Source organism: Varanus komodoensis, unplaced genomic scaffold (assembly GCF_004798865.1).
Source record: "Varanus komodoensis strain SLA01 unplaced genomic scaffold, ASM479886v1 scaffold94, whole genome shotgun sequence".
NCBI lineage: Eukaryota > Metazoa > Chordata > Lepidosauria > Squamata > Varanidae > Varanus > Varanus komodoensis.
Window position 1 is genome coordinate 1,141,480 of NW_025336646.1, and position 21,594 is coordinate 1,163,073.

Sequence of the window (21,594 nt, forward strand, 5' to 3'; positions counted from 1 at the left end):
ATCACTTTTGCAAAATGTAGGAGTATAATACCAAATCAACCAGTCAAAAGCTATGTAAAGACACATACACACACTATTTCTTGCATGTCTATCCTCCAAAGAAGTTAATGACAACTTAATTTAAGCGTGCAGTGCATATGTCTTTGGAAGACTCCATGGCCACAGTCTCACACAAGATTAGTTTCACTTAAGCTCCTTCACATAAGTGGAATTTAAGTGCATGCAATTATGCACTGGATGGCCTGTGGCCCATATTTTCAGTCATGGATGTGATTTCTTGAGTGCATAGCCATACAGTTGAGGAGTAGGTAGAAGAGATAGTCATGCAGTGGTCTGCTTAAACCCCTGGATTTTAGCATAGTCTCCCTGTCCTCACTGTCTAAATTTAAACTGTGAGCTGCTTGGAATAGAGCCATTTTTTTTTACTGCATGTGCAACTCTGTAAAGTGATGTATATGCTGATGGTACTGAATGAACATTAAACAAAAATAGCATATACTCTTCTGTTTGGGAGGCTTTGGGGGGCAGGGGGAGAGGAGAACCTAAGCTAGCCTGCATCTAATTTCTGCTAGTAAACACTCAACATGTTATTTGCAGCATGGAGCAGATCCAACTAAAAAGAACAGAGATGGGAACACACCCCTAGACTTGGTGAAAGAGGGAGACACAGATATTCAGGATCTTCTGCGAGGTGATGCTGCCCTCTTGGATGCAGCCAAAAAGGGATGTTTGGCCCGAGTTCAGAAGCTGTGTTCTCCAGAAAACATCAATTGCCGAGATACCCAAGGACGAAACTCCACCCCACTGCATCTTGCCGGTGAGTTATCAGGATTACTGAATCACACAGTCATGTATTCATTCGTAGAAAGTTATCTTAGAATCAGTGGGCACATCTGCACTTTACATTTAGCCACCATGTGAGTAAGCTGGATAGTGTGGGTTGTTGGCAAAGAAAATGCCTGACAGACATTCATGACACTATATTTTGTTCTGCTCTGCTCCGTCTCAGACCTTCAGCCAGTTCCCACATGTAGCCCTGGAGCCTTTGTATCCCATGTGCCCTTGTTCTCTCACTATGCCAGCAGCCTTTTTTCCTATTGGACTGCTGCTTGTTTGGGGCCTGTTCTGCTTTGCTGGATCCCATTGGAAAGTTTTTCTATCCCTTCATACCTATTGATATCTGCCTGCATTTCTAATAAAGACTGGAGCTGTTTTCATTCTGTTTTGTGGTTTTGATTAGCATGCTGCTGTCTTCACCTGCCTGTACTGCTTGTGGCATTCATCCAGCCTCCCTCTCCCCGCCACTCCTGCAAGCAGCTTTAGTGCCACCTTCCTTCATTCCGTTTCCCAGCTCTTCCAGATTCTGCTGCATCTCCTGTCATCTCACCCACACACCCCTTGGGTCTGTCAGCCACACTGCTTTCACTTATCCTCCCACCTGCGTTTGTCTCAAGTCTTCTCCCATTCTGTCCCACACACTTCTACCTCATGGCCCAACTTCTCGATCAGTTTTTCTACTGACATCTCCCTCTTCCCTCCTTCCTCTCTCTTACTGTGCAACCCCTCCAATTGCACCAGCCTCCTTTTCCTGGCAGCCATAGTGGTTGTAGGGAGCTGATTAAGAATCTTCCCATGGTTAGTTTGTCTGCCAAAGGTGAGTTCTCGAACATAGCTGTGTTGTGGCTTCTTTGTCAGGTTCCTGTGACTCCATTAATCCCTTTTAAGTCCTCAAGCACCTGGAAGGCCATGCTGTAAAAACATTTTCAGCTGTAGAACTCTTCACCCAACCTAGGAGGAACTAAAATATGCATGTGCAAGGAATCCAGATCCCCTGCTGCCCAGGGGAATCCCACTTCAACAAAACTCTTCATGTTTTCTCTCGTCCCCACCTTTATGATATCAGTGAGATAAAGCTCATTCCGAATGTGCAAATCTCTCTGAAAATTTTGCATGCAGTAGACTCCCCTACTCCAAAGGTAGTGCTGAGAGGGAAGTACACAATGTGAAAGTAAGTCTGTAGAGGATCTGTTTTTAACCAATATGAACTCCTGCACTATGGTCTCTCAGTGATAAGTTGTAGTTTCCGATACTGTGATTTCAGAAGTGGTCTGGCAAAATCTGGCATCATTCCAAGCATCTGAGTTCAGAATTTGTGACCATAGGGTTTTGGTGTATGGAGTGACCACCAATGGATGACACATCTGTCTTCAGTGAGCTGCCCCACCATGGCAGCATGGACTATGGCATCACAGCTTCCTTTCATAGAGACAAACATTTACATCCACTTCAGCCCTCTTAAACCTTCTCACAGCAGCCTGATAAAGGCTTCTTGCATAGCCCCTGCTTCATCCCCCTCATTTCCCACTACAGCATACAGGTAGCTGGTGCTGATGTTGCATCATGGTGCTTGAGGATGTCATCATGGCGATCAATAAAGGCTGTTAGAGAACAGTAATACGTGCTGCTTCTGCCATAAGTCCCTCCAAAGTACAGGGCAGTGGTTGAAGCAGCCGTATCTCTCATTCATTCAGCTCTTAAGACTGGGTTGCTCATTCTGATCTCTTAAAGATAATAAGGGGGGAAGCCAGTACTGTTAGTGTTTGAAATTAGGTAGCAGGGGAAGGGGATTTCTACTGCAACCTGAAAACAGTGCTAACCACCACCTGCAGGCTGCAGCAAGTGGCTCATGATCCATAGACCAGATTTGATTGTTGATCTGCTACATGTATCTGTGAGAAGCTGGTACAGCTTCTCAGAGAGTTGAGCTACTGTTGTGTTTAGAATGCGGATAACCCAAAGGGGCAGGGGATTGAACAGGGGCAGAGGAGAGAGAGTGAAGAAAGGGCATGTGAGTAGTGATCCCCATTCCAACCCTCCCTTTACACACACAGCATAGCATCCTGCCCATACAACTGTAGGAGTAAACGCACCATTGTGCCTAAGGTATTGTGTGCAGTGGTGATTCCATTTGATCCTTCAGTGAAGTGCTCCATGGTTCCAGAAATGAAAGTGAACCATCCCAGCTGCTCCCATTTGATGCCCCTTGGGTCAATAGAATGCCTAGGGCACAGCGACATTTCATTTTTCTGTCCGCAACAGTCCTTGAAAACAACCCTGTATTAATTCTTATTCAGCTACACACTGAAATGGAAGAAACAAAGTATTATGTACTAAGGAAAGCTCTTCAGTGGCTTCCTGGCAATTAGCAGGTGAGTGCATCATAAGCATCGCTAGATTGCTGCCACTCCTCCATATTCAGTTGCTTGGAGCTGCTGGTGGGAGAGCACTGATGTCTTGGGGGAGCATCTTCGTAGTGAGTGGCAGTCTAGCTCTGACTGCATTTCCTTTGGGAGAGTACTTCAGACTGCCTTCTGGATGGCTATGCCTGAGTCCTGTCTTTTCTGAAGAATGTCTATGGGGTCCTGTGATGCAGTTGCTTTCATGGTTTCTTTCCTATAGCAGAAGGAAAACACCTTGGGCTGCTTGTATGGGATGAGTTCATTGTTGGTGAATTAGTTCCCAAAGAAGGGTGGGCTGGTTGCTGAGGAAACAGAGATAGCCATTGTCTCAACTCTGAATGGATGTTTAGGCAGCTCAGAATCTGGCAAAATCGCTGCATGCCTTGGATGTACTGGAGACTATTGTCCATGTGGTATAAAGCTCAGCTCATCTTGACATTCCAGAGTTATTGGGGAAAGGTGGTGCCGGAAAGGCGGTGCCAGTGGTGTGCGCAGGCCGACGTGAGGGCGGGGGTGGTGCGTGCAGGCGCGCACACTGAGGCAGGGGTGGGGTGCGCGGGGCGAGGGGAGGTACACGAGGCAGCAGCTTGCTCGCTTGGAGATCGTTTTCGCCGAGTGAGCAAACTGCTGCCTCCCCGCGCACGGGGCGAGGTGGGCAGTGGCAGGTGTGCACACGGTGGGTCCAAATAAGCATGGCGGGGCAGATAAATGGGCCTGGCGGGCCAGATCCGGCCCCCAGGCCGTAGTTTGAGGACCCATGGCACGGAGGCTGGCAATTCTTTGTGAACTGGTAGCTGCCTCTCTGTGGATGGCTTAATGGAATCCTGCTGCCAGTGGAATAATGGAGTGTCATGTCCCTCCAGTCTAGCAAGATAATCGCAAGCTTGTCATAGAGTGGTCCAGCATGTGGCTCTAGCTCTCACCACTTGCTGTGCACCATGATTTCCTGAAGCATGAAACTTCTCTTTGTCCTGTATGGAGACACGAGAGTAGTCCTGTACTAGCATCTGAACAGAAACTCAGGGAAACAAACTCCTGTTCCTGGTGCTCTGGAGGTGCTCATGGGCTTCTGCACTTATTCAGAGATCCGTGAATGTGCCTAGCTCAGCCTCACTGCAAAAGTGCTTCAGAATCCTCACATGCTGCTTCTTTCCCTCTGACTTGGCCAAGGTCCAGATGCTTGTGTGGCGTGATCTTGTGAGAAGAATGAGGGCAAGGAAGCACCATCTGCCACTTCTGCAGGCTCCGTGGTGCCATATGGGCAGCAAATGACTCTAGAAAGCAAACTCTGTAGACTGCAACTGCTAAAGTACCTTGAATATTTTAGTACAGTTTCTGGGTTGACTGTTAGTTTCCTACGCACAGGAGAGGTGGTCACGGAAAGGATAAGTTAGAGTTCCAGCATTTAGAAGAAATTGGCCATCAACATTTCACGTAAAAGTGTGTGGTTTTAGCCATTGCACAAATGCAAAGTGATGTTCCACACAGCATTAAGGGATTGCACAAAATGAAGTCTCAAATAATTATATTTTTTCAATTAAATATAGGATTTCTCCTGTTGAGAAATAATGCTGTGGGGCAGAAGGGAGGCAGAGAGAGTGAATTGGAAATTCAGCTGAAGCTGGCAAGATAACAAGCTCCTTCAAGGTTTTTGTACAGATAACACATGGCTGCCTCCCATGGGCAAGAAAATGCTGCTTTGCTGACAAGTAAAGCAGCGAACAGATGCAGGAGAAGACTGCTGAGGAAAGAGGGAGACACATGCTGGTGCATGGCTGTGTTGCTAGGCAGACTTTGGGAAGCACGATAGCTCATGAGAGGAGGAGCTGCTGTATTTTTGGCCACCCCGGTGGCACTTTTCAACAAGCTGCAACAAAATTGGTATTCTGGGTTCAAATGACAAAACAATTCATTGTGGGTATGAAATCCCTTTGAACAAGCCTTGGGCTGGCAGTGTAGCTTGTCCATGAGATTACATCACCCCATGTTAGACGCACTGGGTTTGAACAAAACAGGAACATGGGATGAGCGTGGGGTGGCATAATTTTCATGAACAAGCCCCCCTGACAACAAGCCGTATCATTTGAAACAGGTCTTCTCAGCTACCTAAAGAATTATAAAATTAACAGGAAGCTAGACATTAAGAAAAATGCAGGTGAGTTTCTTTCATTGCTGAGGTTTTTGTCAATGTTTTTCTTCCTATAGCTGGCTACAATAATTTGGAAGTTGCTGAATATCTTCTAGAGCATGGTGCTGATGTCAACGCTCAAGACAAAGGAGGATTAATTCCACTACATAATGCAGCATCCTATGGGGTGAGTATTAATTAATTAATATATGCATTTTCAAGACCTGTATCCTGCCTTTCTGTAGAATAGAATAACCAGTGCTAAGCCAGTAAAACAATACACAATTTAAAAAAACAAGAAATCATCAATTAAAAAACCAAAACAGCAGTGAAGATAGTAGCAGCATAAAAACCATTTAAGAGCAGTCATCAACAAAAGTTTGCCAAACTAGATAGCTTTTTCTTACTATAGTTTTGCTTGTGAGTAGGAATATCTGTCAAATAGAAAACATTTAAGAATTTTCCAGAATTGTCCACTGAACTAGCATGAATAGACCATTTATCAACTGTTCACTGCATGCATGTAAGCATTTGGTAAGCTGGTGGATTTAAAACACTTTAGCATGTAATCAGACATCTGGAAACAACAACGGAGATAACTGGGTTTTAAGTGAAGACATAAAAATACCACACCCAAGTTACCACTTGGTAAATAACCATCTGCGTTCTCCTGTGGACTAAAACCCAGGGCCAAGTCATTCAGATAAGCCTGAAAGGCTCCAAGGCTTCTCCATACCCTTTCTTAATTGTAATGGTAGAGGCCCCATGAGTGAGGGCATTCAAGGAAAGATTGGACAACCACACTTTGGGCATTTCATGAGTGGAGCCAAGTGGAGCTGGCAGTCAGACTAGATGGCCCAGGTTACCCCTTCTGACTTGCAGTGTTTCTATGTAATCAATAAAGCATCCCTTTTAATACCTTTGTAGGAAGAAGGAAACAGACAGGTGTATCCACTCCCATTAGGGGAAACTCCAGGTATTAGAAAACTGCAGGGGCCTAATCTAGAGTTGTAGTGAACTTTGTATGTGGACGAATACAATCCTACCCTGCACATGGATATGTACATATTGAGGTGTTCATATTTGTTGTATGTTGACAGCACTGAGTGTATCCATCTATGTTACATAACAAATCATTTTTGCTTTTGGTCTTCCTGCATTGTACCTTTTTACTACTATATTCTTTTCCCCCCTGTATATGTAATTTCCCTCCAGCATGTGGATATAGCAGCTTTGCTGATTAAATACAATACCTGTGTAAATGCTACAGATAAATGGGCATTTACACCATTGCATGAAGCAGCGCAAAAAGGAAGGACGCAGCTGTGTGCTCTACTTCTAGCTCATGGAGCAGACCCAACAATGAAGAACCAAGAAGGCCAAACACCTTTGGATCTGGCTACCGTAAGATCATTTTTTAAAGTAGCAGCAATTTTTTCTATATTTCATATTCCAGTCCCTAACACAGTGATGGTGAACCTTTTAGAGACTGAGTGCCCAAACTGCAACCCAGAACCCACTTATTTATCGCAAAGTGCCAACACTGCAATAAAACCTGAATACTGAGGTTTTAGTTTAGAAAAAACAACTCACAGCCAGTCCAAGCAAATATATATATATATATATATCCTTGGCAGTACACTGATCGGCCACGCGAAAGTCGCGGCTAATGAGTTGTGGCTCGTGACATCATCGCCTGGCGCCACTACTCCTTTCCGAGCATGTGCATGGCCCCTATGTGTGCTGTTATCCAATGCTCAGCTGCTGGGGCGATGCTGGGGCGACTTGCCTCCCGTGCCAACAGAGAGGGCTGTGCGTGCCTGTTGCAGCATATGTGCCATAGGTTCACCACCACTGCCCTAACGAGTGTAATACCACATTTATCTACTTACTCCGTTACATTTATGTCCTGACCTTGTTTCAACAAACTCAGGGTGGCGATTGTGAGTTGGCCTGACTTCATTCCCTGAAACAACATTCCCTGTGAGGTCAGTTAGATTTACAGTGTGTCACTCATCCAATATTACCCAGTGAGTTTCAACTGAATCTTATCAGTCCAAATTAATTACGCTACACTGAGTGTCTTATTCAAATTCTCTTCCTTGGCATCATAGTGAAGACTATTCATAACTTTACATAAATTGTAAACCCTCGTTGTGAAAACTTCATTCAGGCAAACCATGATGCCAGTCTAATGCCCCTGTCATGACTACTTCATAATTACTTCCCTCCTTCATTTGAGTTTGATTCTGTTACTTGAACTTTATCTTCAACTTTAAAAGACAAATGTTTGTAGCTGGAATGTTAGTTTGTGAATGTAATTTAAGTCTCTTTTTTTCCCTGGAAAAGCTTAGGTACAGTAGAGAAGCATTTTATAAAAAATAAATTCCTTTGAAGCCTTTTTTGTATTTCCAAACAAGTGAATGCAGCTAAATTTTGTCAGAAACATGTCCCCGGTGTTCACAAGAATTAGAGTCAAAATGATCTCTTTAAAGAATGCCTTCAGTAAACAATGACTGATTTCAGTGTTTTCAACTATTTTCTTGATACTCTTGTTTTCAGGCTGATGATATCCGAGCCCTGCTGATTGACGCAATGCCACCAGAGGCCTTGCCGACTTGCTTTAAACCTCAAGCTACTGTAGTTAGTGCTTCTATCATTTCACCAGCATCAACCCCATCCTGCCTGTCTGCTGCCAGCAGTATAGATAACCTTGCCGGACCTCTGGCAGAAATTGCCGTGGGAGGGGCATCCAATGCTGGGGATGGAGCAGCAGGAACTGAGAGGAAAGAAGGAGAAGGTAACTTTACTAAGTGAAGATAATGAGAGTGTAATAATCGACACAGTAACTGGAAAATAGTCCATTAATACATTTTGGAGCTAAATGTTTCAGTAAGCAGTTCATGGGGTTGCTCTCTGAGTACTTCAGTCTCTCATATTATCCTTCAAGGTGTGTTTGGTCATATCCTTTAAGGCATAGTCCAAGCGTAAAACATGCAGTATATTAAAGAGTCACATATTCAAGAATTAGCTGGAAACAAAGCAAATTGCTATTCTTTCTTTGCTTTTGTTAGCAATCAATTCCTGGTTTTGAATTTTAACATAATGAAAGGCATAGAGGTCCTCTTATCTGGATAAGAAACTTAATTTAGTGTAAGGTATATCAGGAACTGTAGCCGAACACCTAAAATGTTTATGGCGATCTTTGCTTAGAGGAGCAATACATCTGTTTGTGCCTGCCTGGGATTATATTGATGGAAGAACAGGAGACACTGTATATACAAAAAGCTCTTATAAAAGAAGTATCCCCTTACTTTTCCACAAGTAACCACCTGGCTTTGTCTTGCTAATGCATAGAAAAGCATTTGAATCAAAGCTGTATACAGTATGATTGAAATCCAGATTGTGCAGAACAAAAACTACACAGAAGAAATACATCTTTTTGTCTGAATCCCATCCTTTATTTATGTAAATTTTTTTTTCAATTTTTAGTAGCATTTTAGTAGCAAGATAGCATTATATTTGCTGATTTGTCATTTAAATTTGAAGTCAGGTAAATATTTGCTTTCTTAGACTTTAATGTGGGATGAGATTGGTATTTATGAGGTCCTACAGCAGGCCTGTTGCACAATCAAAACCACTTAACCACTACATCGCACCTCCCTGGCGTTCTTATCATTTAACATGGCTTATTTAAATTGTAGTGTGTGCTGGCGCATGCTGAGTGCAATTTCCGTGATCACCATTCAGGTTTAGGTTGGCATGCCATCTGAACTGGAATGGCATGGCATGTTGGAGGGAGAAGCAGCCCTTCAACAGCCCTCCAGCCAGGCAGTGATTATGGAAATTGTGCCTCCCACTCACTGTAATTTAAATAAATCATACCATTTTAGTTTAATCAGGCAAGCCAAGACTGATAGTTACTGACTGAAATTGAATTTTGATTGTTTATTTAGCTTATACTGGATGCCTCCTGTGAACAGTTCAGTGATTTGTGTTTGTTATTGTAGTTGTCGGTCTGGACATGAACATCAGCCAGTTTCTGAAAAGCTTGGGTCTGGAACATCTTCGGGATATCTTTGAAACAGAACAGGTAGGAGTGGAAAATCTTGGAGATATCTTTGAAGCAGGACAGCTAAAGTATTGTCCACTTCGACTCACTGTTGCAGTTGTATATGTATTTAAATCTAATGTAATGTAATTTTATTTTATTAGATTATGTATCTATATTAATCTTTGCTATTGTTTTATAATCTATTTTAATGTTTGAAGTTAGCTGCCTAGAGATGCCATGGGTAAAACAGGCAGCATATACATGTTTTAAATGAATAATTAAATAAACAAAAAATATTTATTTATCTATCACATTTGTATGTCGCCCCATAGCCAGAGGCTTTCTGGGCAGCTCACAGTGCAATATAAAAATACAAATAACAATAAATAACAATAACAGCCAAAACCATAAAACATAATAGGATTAAAATACAATATACGACAACAGAAATATAACAGGAGGAAATATAAACACAATATAACCAATAAAACAATAAACCAGCAGCAAACCAATAGTCGATTCTAAAACCAGTATTCATTGGTGGGGCTTTGAAGAACCATGCAGCTGCATAGCTCCCTGTGCCAAGGGGTCCTCAGTCACTGGCTTCTCAAGCAGCGAGTTCACATAGCATGTGACAACTTACTTTCCAGACTGAGACAGCATTCAAAAGTAGATGGAAATGTTGGGGTCTGCTTTCCCAGAAAAAACTAAGAGCAGCTAGATTAGTAGGTATCTGGATTCCAGCCATAGTTTGGATACGGACAGACACTGAGTGGATTTCTGTTTGAGCTGGAGGGTGAAGTAGAATGGTGGATATTCACCAATTTCTCCATCCCTCTGCTGCCCCTGGTGGCCCCTGAAAAAAGGCAGCCCTGCCCACTTTTTCTAGAGGAGAGACCTTCCATCTGCAGCAGAAAAAGGCAGGATTGAAATAAACATATTTTGCTAATATTACTGGAGTTTAAGCACTTTTAAGTGTTTCAGAATATTATATAGCAGGAACAATGATCTGCTCTATTTTTTTTAAATCATCTCTGTTACTCTGCCACAGTGAAACTTACCTAACTTAGTCCTGGTTTAAAACCAAAGAAGGAATAATTCTTTGAAACTATAGGATATTTAATTTAAATGTTTAGTTTTTCTTCTGTCACAGAGAGCTATAACTAGAATTTTAAGAACTAATCTGGTTTGCCAAATTGTTATGCCAGGTAATCTTAGGGAGCAATATACCTCAAAAGAAGGCACTTGCACTCCAGATTGCATCAAAAAGTTTTGGGATCTGTTGCTGGGGTTTACTGCGCATGACCAGAGAGAACTAGCCCTGTTTTTGCATTCACACAGACACACACAACACTACGAAATGAAAGTTTATCCAGCAGAAACTATAAAGCAAGCACAAGCTTTTAAGCTGATGTTGTCTAAGCAACAATTACTCTTGTTGTATCGCAATCTTACTCTATATTATTGAAAAGATGAAGAGCTGTCTGCCTAACAACGAGAGAAGCTGACAGACAGACAGAGGGTCCATTACCTGTCCAGCAGAGTAGATTCTCGACAGCAGTCCTGTGTGGGCAGGAAGGGGCAAAGGTTTCCACAGCGTGGTGAGGGGAGGCAGGCCTGTGATCAGAACTGGCCTCCCTCTTTCCACTATGTTCAGAGTGTGTCTGAACCCCTTAGTGTCTGACTATATTTCTCTCTGTACCCATGTTTCCCATGTTTATGGGAACAGTATGTTTCCGAGAGTTATGCTAATTGTTGAAAGGTGCTTGATTGCCTCTTAATGATCTTAACTATGGTTTCTCTGGGTAAAAGTTGAGTTCTTTGTTTGTGTCTGCTAGCCACTATTGATGAGGCAATTTCCAGGAGCCTCAGGACAATGGGTCATCCTCCTTGGAGGGTTGTATTGCCTAATCTCCTTAAGGGGGAAATGCCTGACCCTTTCTTAGCAGTTTTCTTGGCATTCCAGCATTCATTCTTACCTCACACTGGCTAGCCCAGGTTACTAGGTCCTACTTCCTGAACTGAGGCCTATCCAACATGACCCATGGCCTGAAAGCCCATTCTGGCCAGAGGGTGTATTGTTATGGTGTTAATACTGATATACATGTGTTACATGTTCTACTGTCCAGAATTTTTTACTAAGCTAGAGATAAGAAATGCAGTTGAGAGCCAAACTCCAGCAGGTACCAAGATGGTATATCTATAAGTTTTCAATCTTATCACCCCAAATATCAATTCAATCAGAATTTGACATGACTGCTGACCTGCTGCGCTGGTTGATCAAAAGGTCGACAGTTCGAATCTGCATGATGGGGTGAGCTCCCATGCTTTATCCCAGCTCCTGCCAGCCTTGGAGTTTGAAAGCATATAAATGCAAGTAGATTAATAGGTACCACTTCGGTGGGAAGGTAACAGTGTTCTGTGCACTTCGGTGTTTAGTCTTGCTGGTCACATGACCATGGAAACTATATGCAGACAAGCGCTGGCTCCCTTGGCTAGGAAACGGAGAGGAGCACCACCCCCAAGAGTCAGGCATGATTGGACTTTAATGTCATGGGGAAACCTTTACCTTTACCTTTATGATCACAGAAAGCTGTTGTACATAGATACGTTCCTTCTTCACCAGAATGATCTGTTAAATTAGCTATAGAAACATCCCTGCCAGCTTGAAATCTCATAATTCAGGTAGAAAGTGGTAGGTTGTATTAATAAATAAGTCTAAATGTGTTTGGAAGAAATTGTCCAAATTAAGAAAACAAGCCACTTATTTGGTGGAATTTAGATTTTTTCATAGTTGGAAATACCACTCTGTGTACTAAAACAGTCTCTTGTTGCAACTTAAAAACTAACAAATGCAGCAACTTTCATGAGCAGCATCCCACAGAACAGTGGAGACATCTGCTTAGCAGAGCATCAGGAGTGTTCTTGGATGTCTGTTTATGTTTCTGCCCAGCATCTTCCCATTTTCATGTAATCTGTGGTTTACCTTGGCTCACTTTTCTGAACGTTTGACCCCACACATCTTCAGAAAATGAGCTAGATCAAGTAAAAGAGTGCTCAACTTGCTAAACTAAAATAACAATCTAAATATTGTCTGTGTTAAATCCCTCTGCTTTGTTCTGTAATATCTGGTATTGAAATGTTGAAGCAGCACAGGAACTAGAGATCAAATTGCCAACATACGCTGGATCATGGAGAAAGCTAGGGAGTTCCAGAAAAACATCTACTTCTGCTTCACTGACTATGCTAAAGCCTTTGATTGTGTGGATCACAACAAACTGTGGCAAGTTCTTAAAGAGATGGAAGTACCAGACCATCTTATTTGTCTCTTGAGAAACTTATATGCTGGTCAAGAAGCAACTGTGAGAACTGGACATGGAACCACTGATTGGTTCAAAATTGAGAAAGGAGTTTGGCAAGGCTGTATACTGTCGCCCTGCCTATTTAACTTATATGCAGGGCACATCATGAGAAAGGTGGGGCTAGATGAATCACCTGTTGGAATTAAAATTGCCAGGAGAAATACCCACAACCTCAGATATGCAGATGATACCACTCTAATGGCAGAAAGTGAAGAGGGACTAAAGAGCCTCTTGATATGGGTGAAAGAGGAGAGCACAAAAGTTGGCTTGAAACTCAATATTAAGAAAACTAAGATCATGGCATCCAGTCCTATCACTTCCTGGCAAATAGATGGGGAAGAAATGGAGGAAGTGACAGATTTTATTTTCTTGGGCTCCAAGATCACCGCAGATGGTGACTGCAGCCAAGAAATTAAAAGACACTTGCTCCATGGGAGGAAAGCTATGGCAAACCTAGGCATCATACTAAAAAGCAGAGACATCACCCTGCCAACAAAAGTACGTATAGTCAAGGCTATGGTTTTCCCATTTGCAATGTATGGCTGTGAAAACTGGACCATAAGGAAGGCTGAGCACCAAAGAATTGAGAACTTTGAATTGTGCTGCTGGAGAAGACTCCTGGGAGTCCCTTGGACTGCAAGGAAATCAAACCAGTCAGTCCTAGAGGAGATCAACCTTGACTGCTCTTTAGAAGGCCAGATATTGAAGATGAAACTCAAATACTTTGGCCACCTAATGCAAAGGAAGGACTCTCTGGAGAAGAGCCTGATGCTTGGAACAATAGATGGCAAAAGAAGAAGGGGATGGCAGAGTGAGGTGGCTAGATGGAGTCACTGAAGCAGTCCGCGTGAATTTAAGTGGACTTCGGGGGATGGTGGAGGACAGGAAGGCCTGGAGGAATGTTGTCCATGGGGTCACAATGGCTCGGTCATGACTTGCAACTAGCAACAACAACCAGATTGTTTGAGAAATGTAGATTTGCTTCAGTGACACAGTTAATATTTATTTATTTATTATTCGATTTCTATCCCTCCCCCTTTAGTCAAAATAACTCTCACGACAGGTTACAGTGTAACTTCAACAGATGAAAACAGCACCTGTGCAGTCTGGAAATTACTAGGATGCTGCTATCTGTTTACACAGCATTTAAGCAAAATAGACAGGTTCCTGCCCCTTGAGTCCAAATGTTGATAGTGGGGGAGACAACGAAAACAGAAGGAAGGATAACAGAAAATAAATGCACCAAACTTTTAGAATAGAACAGTAGTTGAATTTGAAGGGGCCTGTAAGGCCATGGAGGCCAACGCCTGCTCCACTTCCTCATGTGGTCACCCATCCAGCTGCAGGCCCATGCACCTTTCCATCTTAGCAAAGGTGACTTGACATGCTAGCTCAAAGGTTGTTGACTAACTCACTTAAAGTATCTGTATGTAATCTTTCCAGAACTCAAGGTGACTAATGTGTTGTGTCTGTGCTATTCAGATTACCTTGGATGTACTGGCAGACATGGGGCATGAAGAGCTGAAAGAAATTGGCATTAATGCCTATGGGCATCGTCATAAGTTAATAAAAGGTGTAGAGAGACTTCTAGGTGGGCAGCAAGGTGAGTCTGTTAACACATCCTGCATTGAAAATCAATCTTATTTTCATGTGCATGGTGAGAGCTGCCTCTTTATATGTTAAGAGGAAGTGCCTCAGGGATTCTGTGGCTTTGATGAAGCATTAGCAGTTGTTGGATTTTAGAAAGTGTGCTTAGTTTAGTTAATTCTGATAGTATTCCTTACCATGGAACCTCAGGCTAGAGTACAGCAGTTTTTCCTGATGGTCTTGAAGGTTCTAAAGAAGAGCAAAAACATTAAAAACAGCATTTATTTACTAAAGTGGAACAAGAGTTTTATCTATACCCCTGGAAACATTTCCACTAATCTGCTCCCCACCTATATCCAAGATCTAACTAATACTTCTACCCCAGTATGAGAGCATCACATGCCACCTGTCTTTTTCAGATCCTTTCCAAATTTGGGGAGATTTTTCAATGCTATCAAACCTATGCTATGCAAAAAGCTGCCATTTCTGAGTCCCGTTCTCTTTAAATATTGATTTTCTTAGGGATTTTCTACACCAATTTTGGCTCTTATGCCAAAAAAAAAGCAAACAAACAAACAGAAGATCTTTAAATACAAATTAGTTGGTAGAATGTAAATTATGTTGCAGTTAAGATGTTTTTAAAAGTCTCTATTGATTTGATCTACTCCAGAATACCACAGTTATTTAGTAAGGACAACAACAGTAGTCCATCAGCAGATTTGGGATTTGTTCAGCTCTTTGGATTTGTTCATATATAGCTCTGATTTCTTAAATATTTCCCCTTTCCAGGCACCAATCCATATCTGACTTTTCACTGTGTCAGCCAAGGAACTATTCTTATAGACCTTGCTCCTGATGACAAAGAACATCAATCTGTGGAAGAAGAGGTAAAAAAAATGATAACAAGGCACTTCAGACTGACTCATACAAAATTTCTGGAGCAGAGAAAGCCAAAATCCACTTTGATTACAGATTTCTAGTTACACTAGCTAGTAATCTAGTTTATGAATTGCCAAAATCTTCTTAGAATGATTCTACTGTGTCTTTGTTGAAACATGGGTCATGTTGCTATTTCTTAAGAGCGAGCAAGCACTCCAGCACACCAAGCCAAGCTGCACACAAGATGGGATGTTGTAGGGTTGGGATTTGTTTCCCTGAGGCAGCCTTGGATTAGAGGAAAGTCCCACTAATGCAGAGAACCATGTCTGTACTTGGAAATACAGTTTGCATTCTCATAAGAGAAATGCAAAGTATCCTAGGTTTAGGTTTATCCCTGAATTGGAAATTTAAACTAGACTTTAAAGGTACTATGGCTTAGAGTTTTATCATCCCAAACTAGTACGATTGATGGCTATTATTTTTGTTTTTAATACACCTGAAAAGTGTTTTGAAACAATTTTAGGGTGAATAAATAGAAAAAGGGTTAAACATCTCCAGTAAACATACCTTGGTGTATCCCTTTTAGAAAATGACACTGGGCAATCCTTATATGCATTTATTTACATATAGGGCATGTTTGCACATTGCATCCACCCACCATAGCAAGCAACAGACCACTGGGTTCACTGCGAGTTGTTGCCCCCATCCCTTCCACTCCTTTCCCTCCAATACGCCAGCAGGTATGTCTGGACAACACAGTGCAACCAACTCGTCTCCCCTCCCTGCTGTGGTCATGAGCCATTTTTAGCTCTCTGCTGCTTTTTGACCCTGCACCTTTTGTTTTCGTTCTGTTTTTGGTGATCACTAAAGCTCACTTAACAGCTGGCTTTTATGATCACCACTTTGACAGCCCCTTTAAAGTGCCTAACTGGCACATTGGAGGGGCTGTTTGTGGTTGTATGTTGTATATATTTAACTTTGTGGGATCCCTACACATGCACAGAAATATGCACACTTCAGAGGTATTTTGGGGTCTTTCACAATGCACAGGGTGGCACTTACAACGATCAGAACCTGGGCATTCTCACCTGGGCTGTTAGGTCCTGGATGTGGGCAGCAAGTGTCTACACTGGAACACCACAACTAGGCATGATAGAGATGTTGGCATTGGTGCAGTAGGGTTAGAGGCAAAAGTGAATTCAGAAACAAGGGACATACATCCAGTGAAGCATGGCAGATCCAGAGGGTGAGACAGAGCCCAGGAGCAGGTGAGGTTAGATAGCAACAAGACATGGCAGAAGCAAAAGCAAGATCAGAAGGCAGGGAACACATACCTAGCAAGAGGTAGGACCAGAGGCAAAAACGTTTGCAGGATGAAATGTGCTGCTTGTGACTGGGGGAGTCATGTCACGACATCCGATACTGACATGGGCAATGCCCCAGGAGTTCTCTGCCAGTGGGCACCAGCCCTGTAAATTGATCTGGGACAGCTCCCGATAACCCTTTTCCCCCTTTTGGTTTGATTTGACAGTCATCAAAAGGTACGCTATCAAGTCAAATGAAAGGTGTGAATGATCTTGCAAAAAAGGGGGTGGAGGGATTCACACCCCCTTCATAGCAAGATTCTCTTTTTCCTTTTTCCCTTTTCTTAAAACGAAGGATCTACCCAAGGGTGCTGACACTTTTCCACATGTTGCCTAGTTTCTAGGTGCTCAAAAACATGGAACAGCGCAAACCACCTCCTTTAAAAGGAAACATTTCCACAGGGTTTCCAGTGGTTTTGTCATGAGGGCATACATTCATGCCTGCCTCTACTCCCAAATAATAATGCATGTAATATTTTTGAAGTTTCACATTCTGGAAACCTTGCTTTATAACTTGCACCTGTTTTACAGATGCAGAGCACCATAAGGGAACACAGAGATGGTGGCAATGCTGGAGGGATCTTCAACAGGTATAATGTCATCCGGGTAAGTTAACTGCAAGGTTTTCTAAGTCTTGCTACAAGACAATTGCCAATTTTGCCGATGAACTAATCGCTGCCTGGGAAGGCAAAGAGGTGATTCTAGGAGCAAGTAATGAACTGGGAATGCTGGCTTCAGTGAAGTTGGAGTCAAAAGCTGTGGTTTGAAGCTGTTTGTTGTTCATATGATTCTGGTCTGTTTGAGAGACAAGTCATAATTCCGACATTACAGTGATCAGCACAGATGGTGGACCTGTGGCTTGATTGGCTAGTGCCATTTGCAGGAGGAGCTGGGTAGGAGCAACTGGGAAGTGTCCAGGGGCACACAGATCCCTGGTTTATTGCTGCATAATGCAGTTTAGGCTTGTTGTCAGGGTAATTGATGGCAAGGGGTGCAAGGGGGATATGAGCAGGTAGGTTAATGTAGCCACTTAATCTCATAAGTAGCATACTTCTAGTTCAAGAGTTTCGTGAGTAAGAAGCATCCTATGCTGCTTCTGACCTATTTCACTTGTGATTTGTGGTGCTTTGCAGTTGGAAGAAATTGAATGGTACCCATCCCCCAGATCAAAAAAAGCACTTGTCACACCTGCCTTTACTGGCCTTGGAAGGACAGAAAACTGTAGGAACACACCAGCAGCACTCCCTGCTTTTCGTCTTTGGAAAGAGTACAACAACAGCCTTTCAGATTCAGCAGAGATTCTTGCCATGTGTGTCTTTGCCCAAGGAGTAAATATGTTTTGGTCTTGGTGAATAGGCTAGTGGATTGGTTTCATCTCTGAAATACTTTCATATAGCACTTAATCTGCTAGCATTTCTCTTTTGGCGCTACCATGAGCAAATAGATGGCTTAAAAATAAGGGTTTAGGAAAGGATGAACCTTTTGCAGTGGTGCGGTATTCTTTGTTTTGGATCTGAAGTCTCATAAGCAGCCTTCTGTTGGCGCAATGAGACTTCCCACCCTTTCCTCCCTGCTGTGTATGCTCCAGGTGTCCCCTGTCTTCTGGAGCAGATTTGGAGGGCTGCAGGGGGGCAGGGAATCCATTCCACAAGTGGTTTCCATTCTGCTAGTGGATGACCAGCGTGGATCCAACCTTGTATGTGTTTTTATAGACACGCTAAGTGCTTAAATTCATTGCTTTCACAATTCACAGATTAGAACTAGCTACTTCTGGCTAGCTACTTCTGGCTACTTCATGAGTAGCCACTTGAGATATGTCAACTCTTTGTAAGGTACATTTTGGAGGTTTAGCAACAAGAGTCAAAGCTGCCAAAAGAAAGAAGAGCTAAGAGTAAGCATTGCTTTTGCTGTGCCTGTTGTATTTTGGAAAGCTTATGTATATTTTTCTTGCAATTAAACATTGCGCATTTTAAAAACATGGCTTACATGAAAACATTCCCTTAGGAGTTTACTGTTTCTCTGTTTCAATTAGTGCTTCCTTTTATAGATTCAAAAGGTTGTAAATAAGAAGCTGAGAGAGAGATTCTGCCATAGACAGAAGGAAGTCTCGGAAGAAAACCATAACCATCATAATGAACGCATGCTCTTTCATGGTAAATAGTTACTTCCTCTAAATGTGGAGCTAGAATGTCACACACATTTTAAAAATAAGCATAAATTGCATTTTTGCTCATTTACTTCCCTGCTTCTTGAGATACACGCAGAGAGGAAAACCGTGTTGAATTATCACTGTGGCATTTGCCTGGGTGTTTTTATCCCAGCTCCCCCTCTGTGCAGGACCTTCCATGCTGTTCTAAAAGGCTCCAGAATCCTCTAGAGAAGTGGAGGAGGGGGAGGAAGGAGATACAGTTGGCAGAAGCAGTGGAAAACCTTCTATGCATTCATGTTTGGATGCATCCCTATGCTTACATATTTTTCTGGGAATAATGGTTGTCTCTCTGCCCACCCTGGTGTCATTTGAAGAGGAAAAAATAGAATGTCAGGGAAGGTCTGCCCTTGGAGCTCCAAGGAAAGGATTTGTCCACCCCTGAGCAGGGGACAAAGAGAGTTGCAGAGAGTTGTCTAGCTAATGTTACCCAGTGTGGCCATAACATAAGTGAACATCTTCACAGATGTTGAAAGGGATGAGGAGTGCATGTGCCCCTGGAGTTTTCATGTGCATCTGGCAGTCCCCGTCACAGAAGGGATTGGTGGAATATTAGTCCCAGCCGTGCAGCCTGAACAAGCCCTAACACTTATACAGCAACTGTATAAGTGAGGAAAGAGCAGAAAAGGCACCCCCTCCTCTTCTGTAAGACACTTTCCATAGGGACAAGTTCAAGCTCTTTCCATCACTGGCATCTTGTCAGTGCCACATACAAATTCTGACTATATGTGGGAGTGTGGCCTATTCCTTGGGAAATGCTTACAAAGCTAGCCTGCTCCGCCTTTCTGTATGTTCAGCCAAATTTGGGGTGGGGAATATGACTTTTCCTTCAAGTATGTGGAAATCCTAAGCAAGTGTTCTTGAGACCCTGTTAAATCATCACAACTTGCTCTTACTTAGATTTGTTTTGCTCTTATGTGACTGAATTTGGATTAATTAATCCATATACAAATATCCAGTTGCGGGGAGGGGGAGTGTGTTTATATCACAGTCAAAAGTGAAGTGCTTTATATTCTGTTCTAGGGTCTCCTTTTATTAATGCTATTATTCACAAAGGATTTGATGAAAGGCATGCATACATTGGAGGGATGTTTGGAGCTGGCATTTACTTTGCGGAAAACTCTTCTAAAAGTAACCAGTATGTATATGGAATTGGTGGAGGCACAGGCTGCCCCACACACAAAGACAGGTCCTGCTACATCTGCCACAGGTGGGTTCCCGGTGAGCTCAGTTACCTTAGCGACCAGGCATGTGTTTCCTTTTTTAAAGGCTGAGGGTTCAGGGGAAATGCAGCACACTTGGTGAGCTGAAGCAATGTCAGTGCCAGAATGTTTCTGCAATGTTAGAACTGTGGAGTCACAGAAGAGTGCCATCCGCAAGCAGCTTCTGACTCCACACTGGTGGATTCTTCTGACTGAGCAGAGCCATTGAGGACAAGCCTTCAGCGTCACTGCTCTTTCACCATGCCCGCTGCCCTTCGTTACCCCTTTGCAAAAGCTGCAACACAAGGAGCCCGTTCTTGATGGAAGGGCTTGTTTTTAATAAGATCTATTCTTTAGTCATGCATGCTTTTACAGGCCAACAGCCTTGTTTCTCCCTCTCTGGAACAATCATTGATCTTGTCACAGGGAAAACCTGAATTCACTCCCTGCAAGAACAAATTAAGTAAATTAACCCAGCCCAGTGCAGGAGCTGGAAGAATATTTGTTTATTTGTCCTATCAAATAATGATTGACTTAAAAAAAAAAAAAACTCTTGGGGATTCAACATGAACAGGTCACAGAAGTTTCAGATCATTGTTTATCCTGCATTCTTAATATATTCTGTAAGCAGATTACTTTGTTCCTTTTGGTTTTTCTCCCACCTTCCTCTAGACAAATGCTTTTTTGTCGCGTGACATTGGGGAAATCCTTCTTGCAGTTCAGCACCATGAAAATGGCGCATGCCCCACCTGGGCATCACTCTGTAATTGGCAGGCCAAGCGTAAATGGACTTGCATATGCCGAGTATGTCATCTATAGAGGGGAACAGGTATGTAGAATACAAAACTATTATATATCCTGTGCTGTTGATAGGTATAGATCTGTTTGCCAGTTAACTGTATGAATAGATTGGTGTACACTGCCTGTGCACCACCAGTGTGACACTAGTATTTCCACAGCAAACTTGTGTATTTTTCTTTTATTGTTTGGGCTAGGATGTATATGGACATTGAAACACAGGTGTTTAACTTCCATGCTTTACAAAGCAGGCATGTTTCTTACATGTTTTCAGCACATCTGCGCAGAATGTGAAGCTGCTCCGGTTCTGACTCCCTAGCTTGAGGAGTAATGCTGTTATGCGTAAGCCTTAACACTGCCTGGTACCCAAAAGCTTCTTAAAAGATTTTTTTAAAATGTGCAATGAAAAGGGCTTTTGTCTGCACTGGAACATTTGACTGTGGTAAAAGTAAATACTTCTCAGGTCCTTGGGCTATGGGGTGGCATCTTAAATAAATACTTCCGATGGAGCCAAACCCATTCACTGGTGAACAGGATCACATGTGTTTTTTTATTCTGCATACCACTTAGTATCCTTTGAGTTCTTGCCTGCTCAGCATGTGAAAGGGCTTCATCCTCCCCACTAGGTCCAGACAGCAGCCTCAGTGCCTGGATTGGCTCCTCCTCCTGACTCAAAACACAAGGTCCAATTTCTGAACCCTGAGGCTGGAAGTCAGTAAGCTTCTTTGCAGGCATCTCCATGATGGCGATGCACGTGGGAACACACAGGCTTCAG

General features: G+C 42.8%; 1 protein-coding gene across 1 annotated transcript in view; it reads left to right on the top strand.

Annotated features, from left to right (window-relative positions):
• The window catches only part of TNKS (tankyrase), a 118,853-nt gene that overhangs the window by 88,282 nt on the left and 8,977 nt on the right, over positions 1 to 21,594 (top strand). Inside the window, exons 16-26 of the mRNA XM_044418938.1 lie at positions 598 to 817; positions 5,445 to 5,554; positions 6,583 to 6,771; positions 7,930 to 8,167; positions 9,378 to 9,460; positions 14,266 to 14,386; positions 15,160 to 15,257; positions 17,145 to 17,219; positions 18,661 to 18,766; positions 19,843 to 20,029; positions 20,694 to 20,850. Of these exons, the coding sequence (XP_044274873.1) occupies positions 598 to 817; positions 5,445 to 5,554; positions 6,583 to 6,771; positions 7,930 to 8,167; positions 9,378 to 9,460; positions 14,266 to 14,386; positions 15,160 to 15,257; positions 17,145 to 17,219; positions 18,661 to 18,766; positions 19,843 to 20,029; positions 20,694 to 20,850 (1,584 nt within the window). The remainder of the gene's footprint in view (positions 1 to 597; positions 818 to 5,444; positions 5,555 to 6,582; positions 6,772 to 7,929; positions 8,168 to 9,377; positions 9,461 to 14,265; positions 14,387 to 15,159; positions 15,258 to 17,144; positions 17,220 to 18,660; positions 18,767 to 19,842; positions 20,030 to 20,693; positions 20,851 to 21,594) is intronic.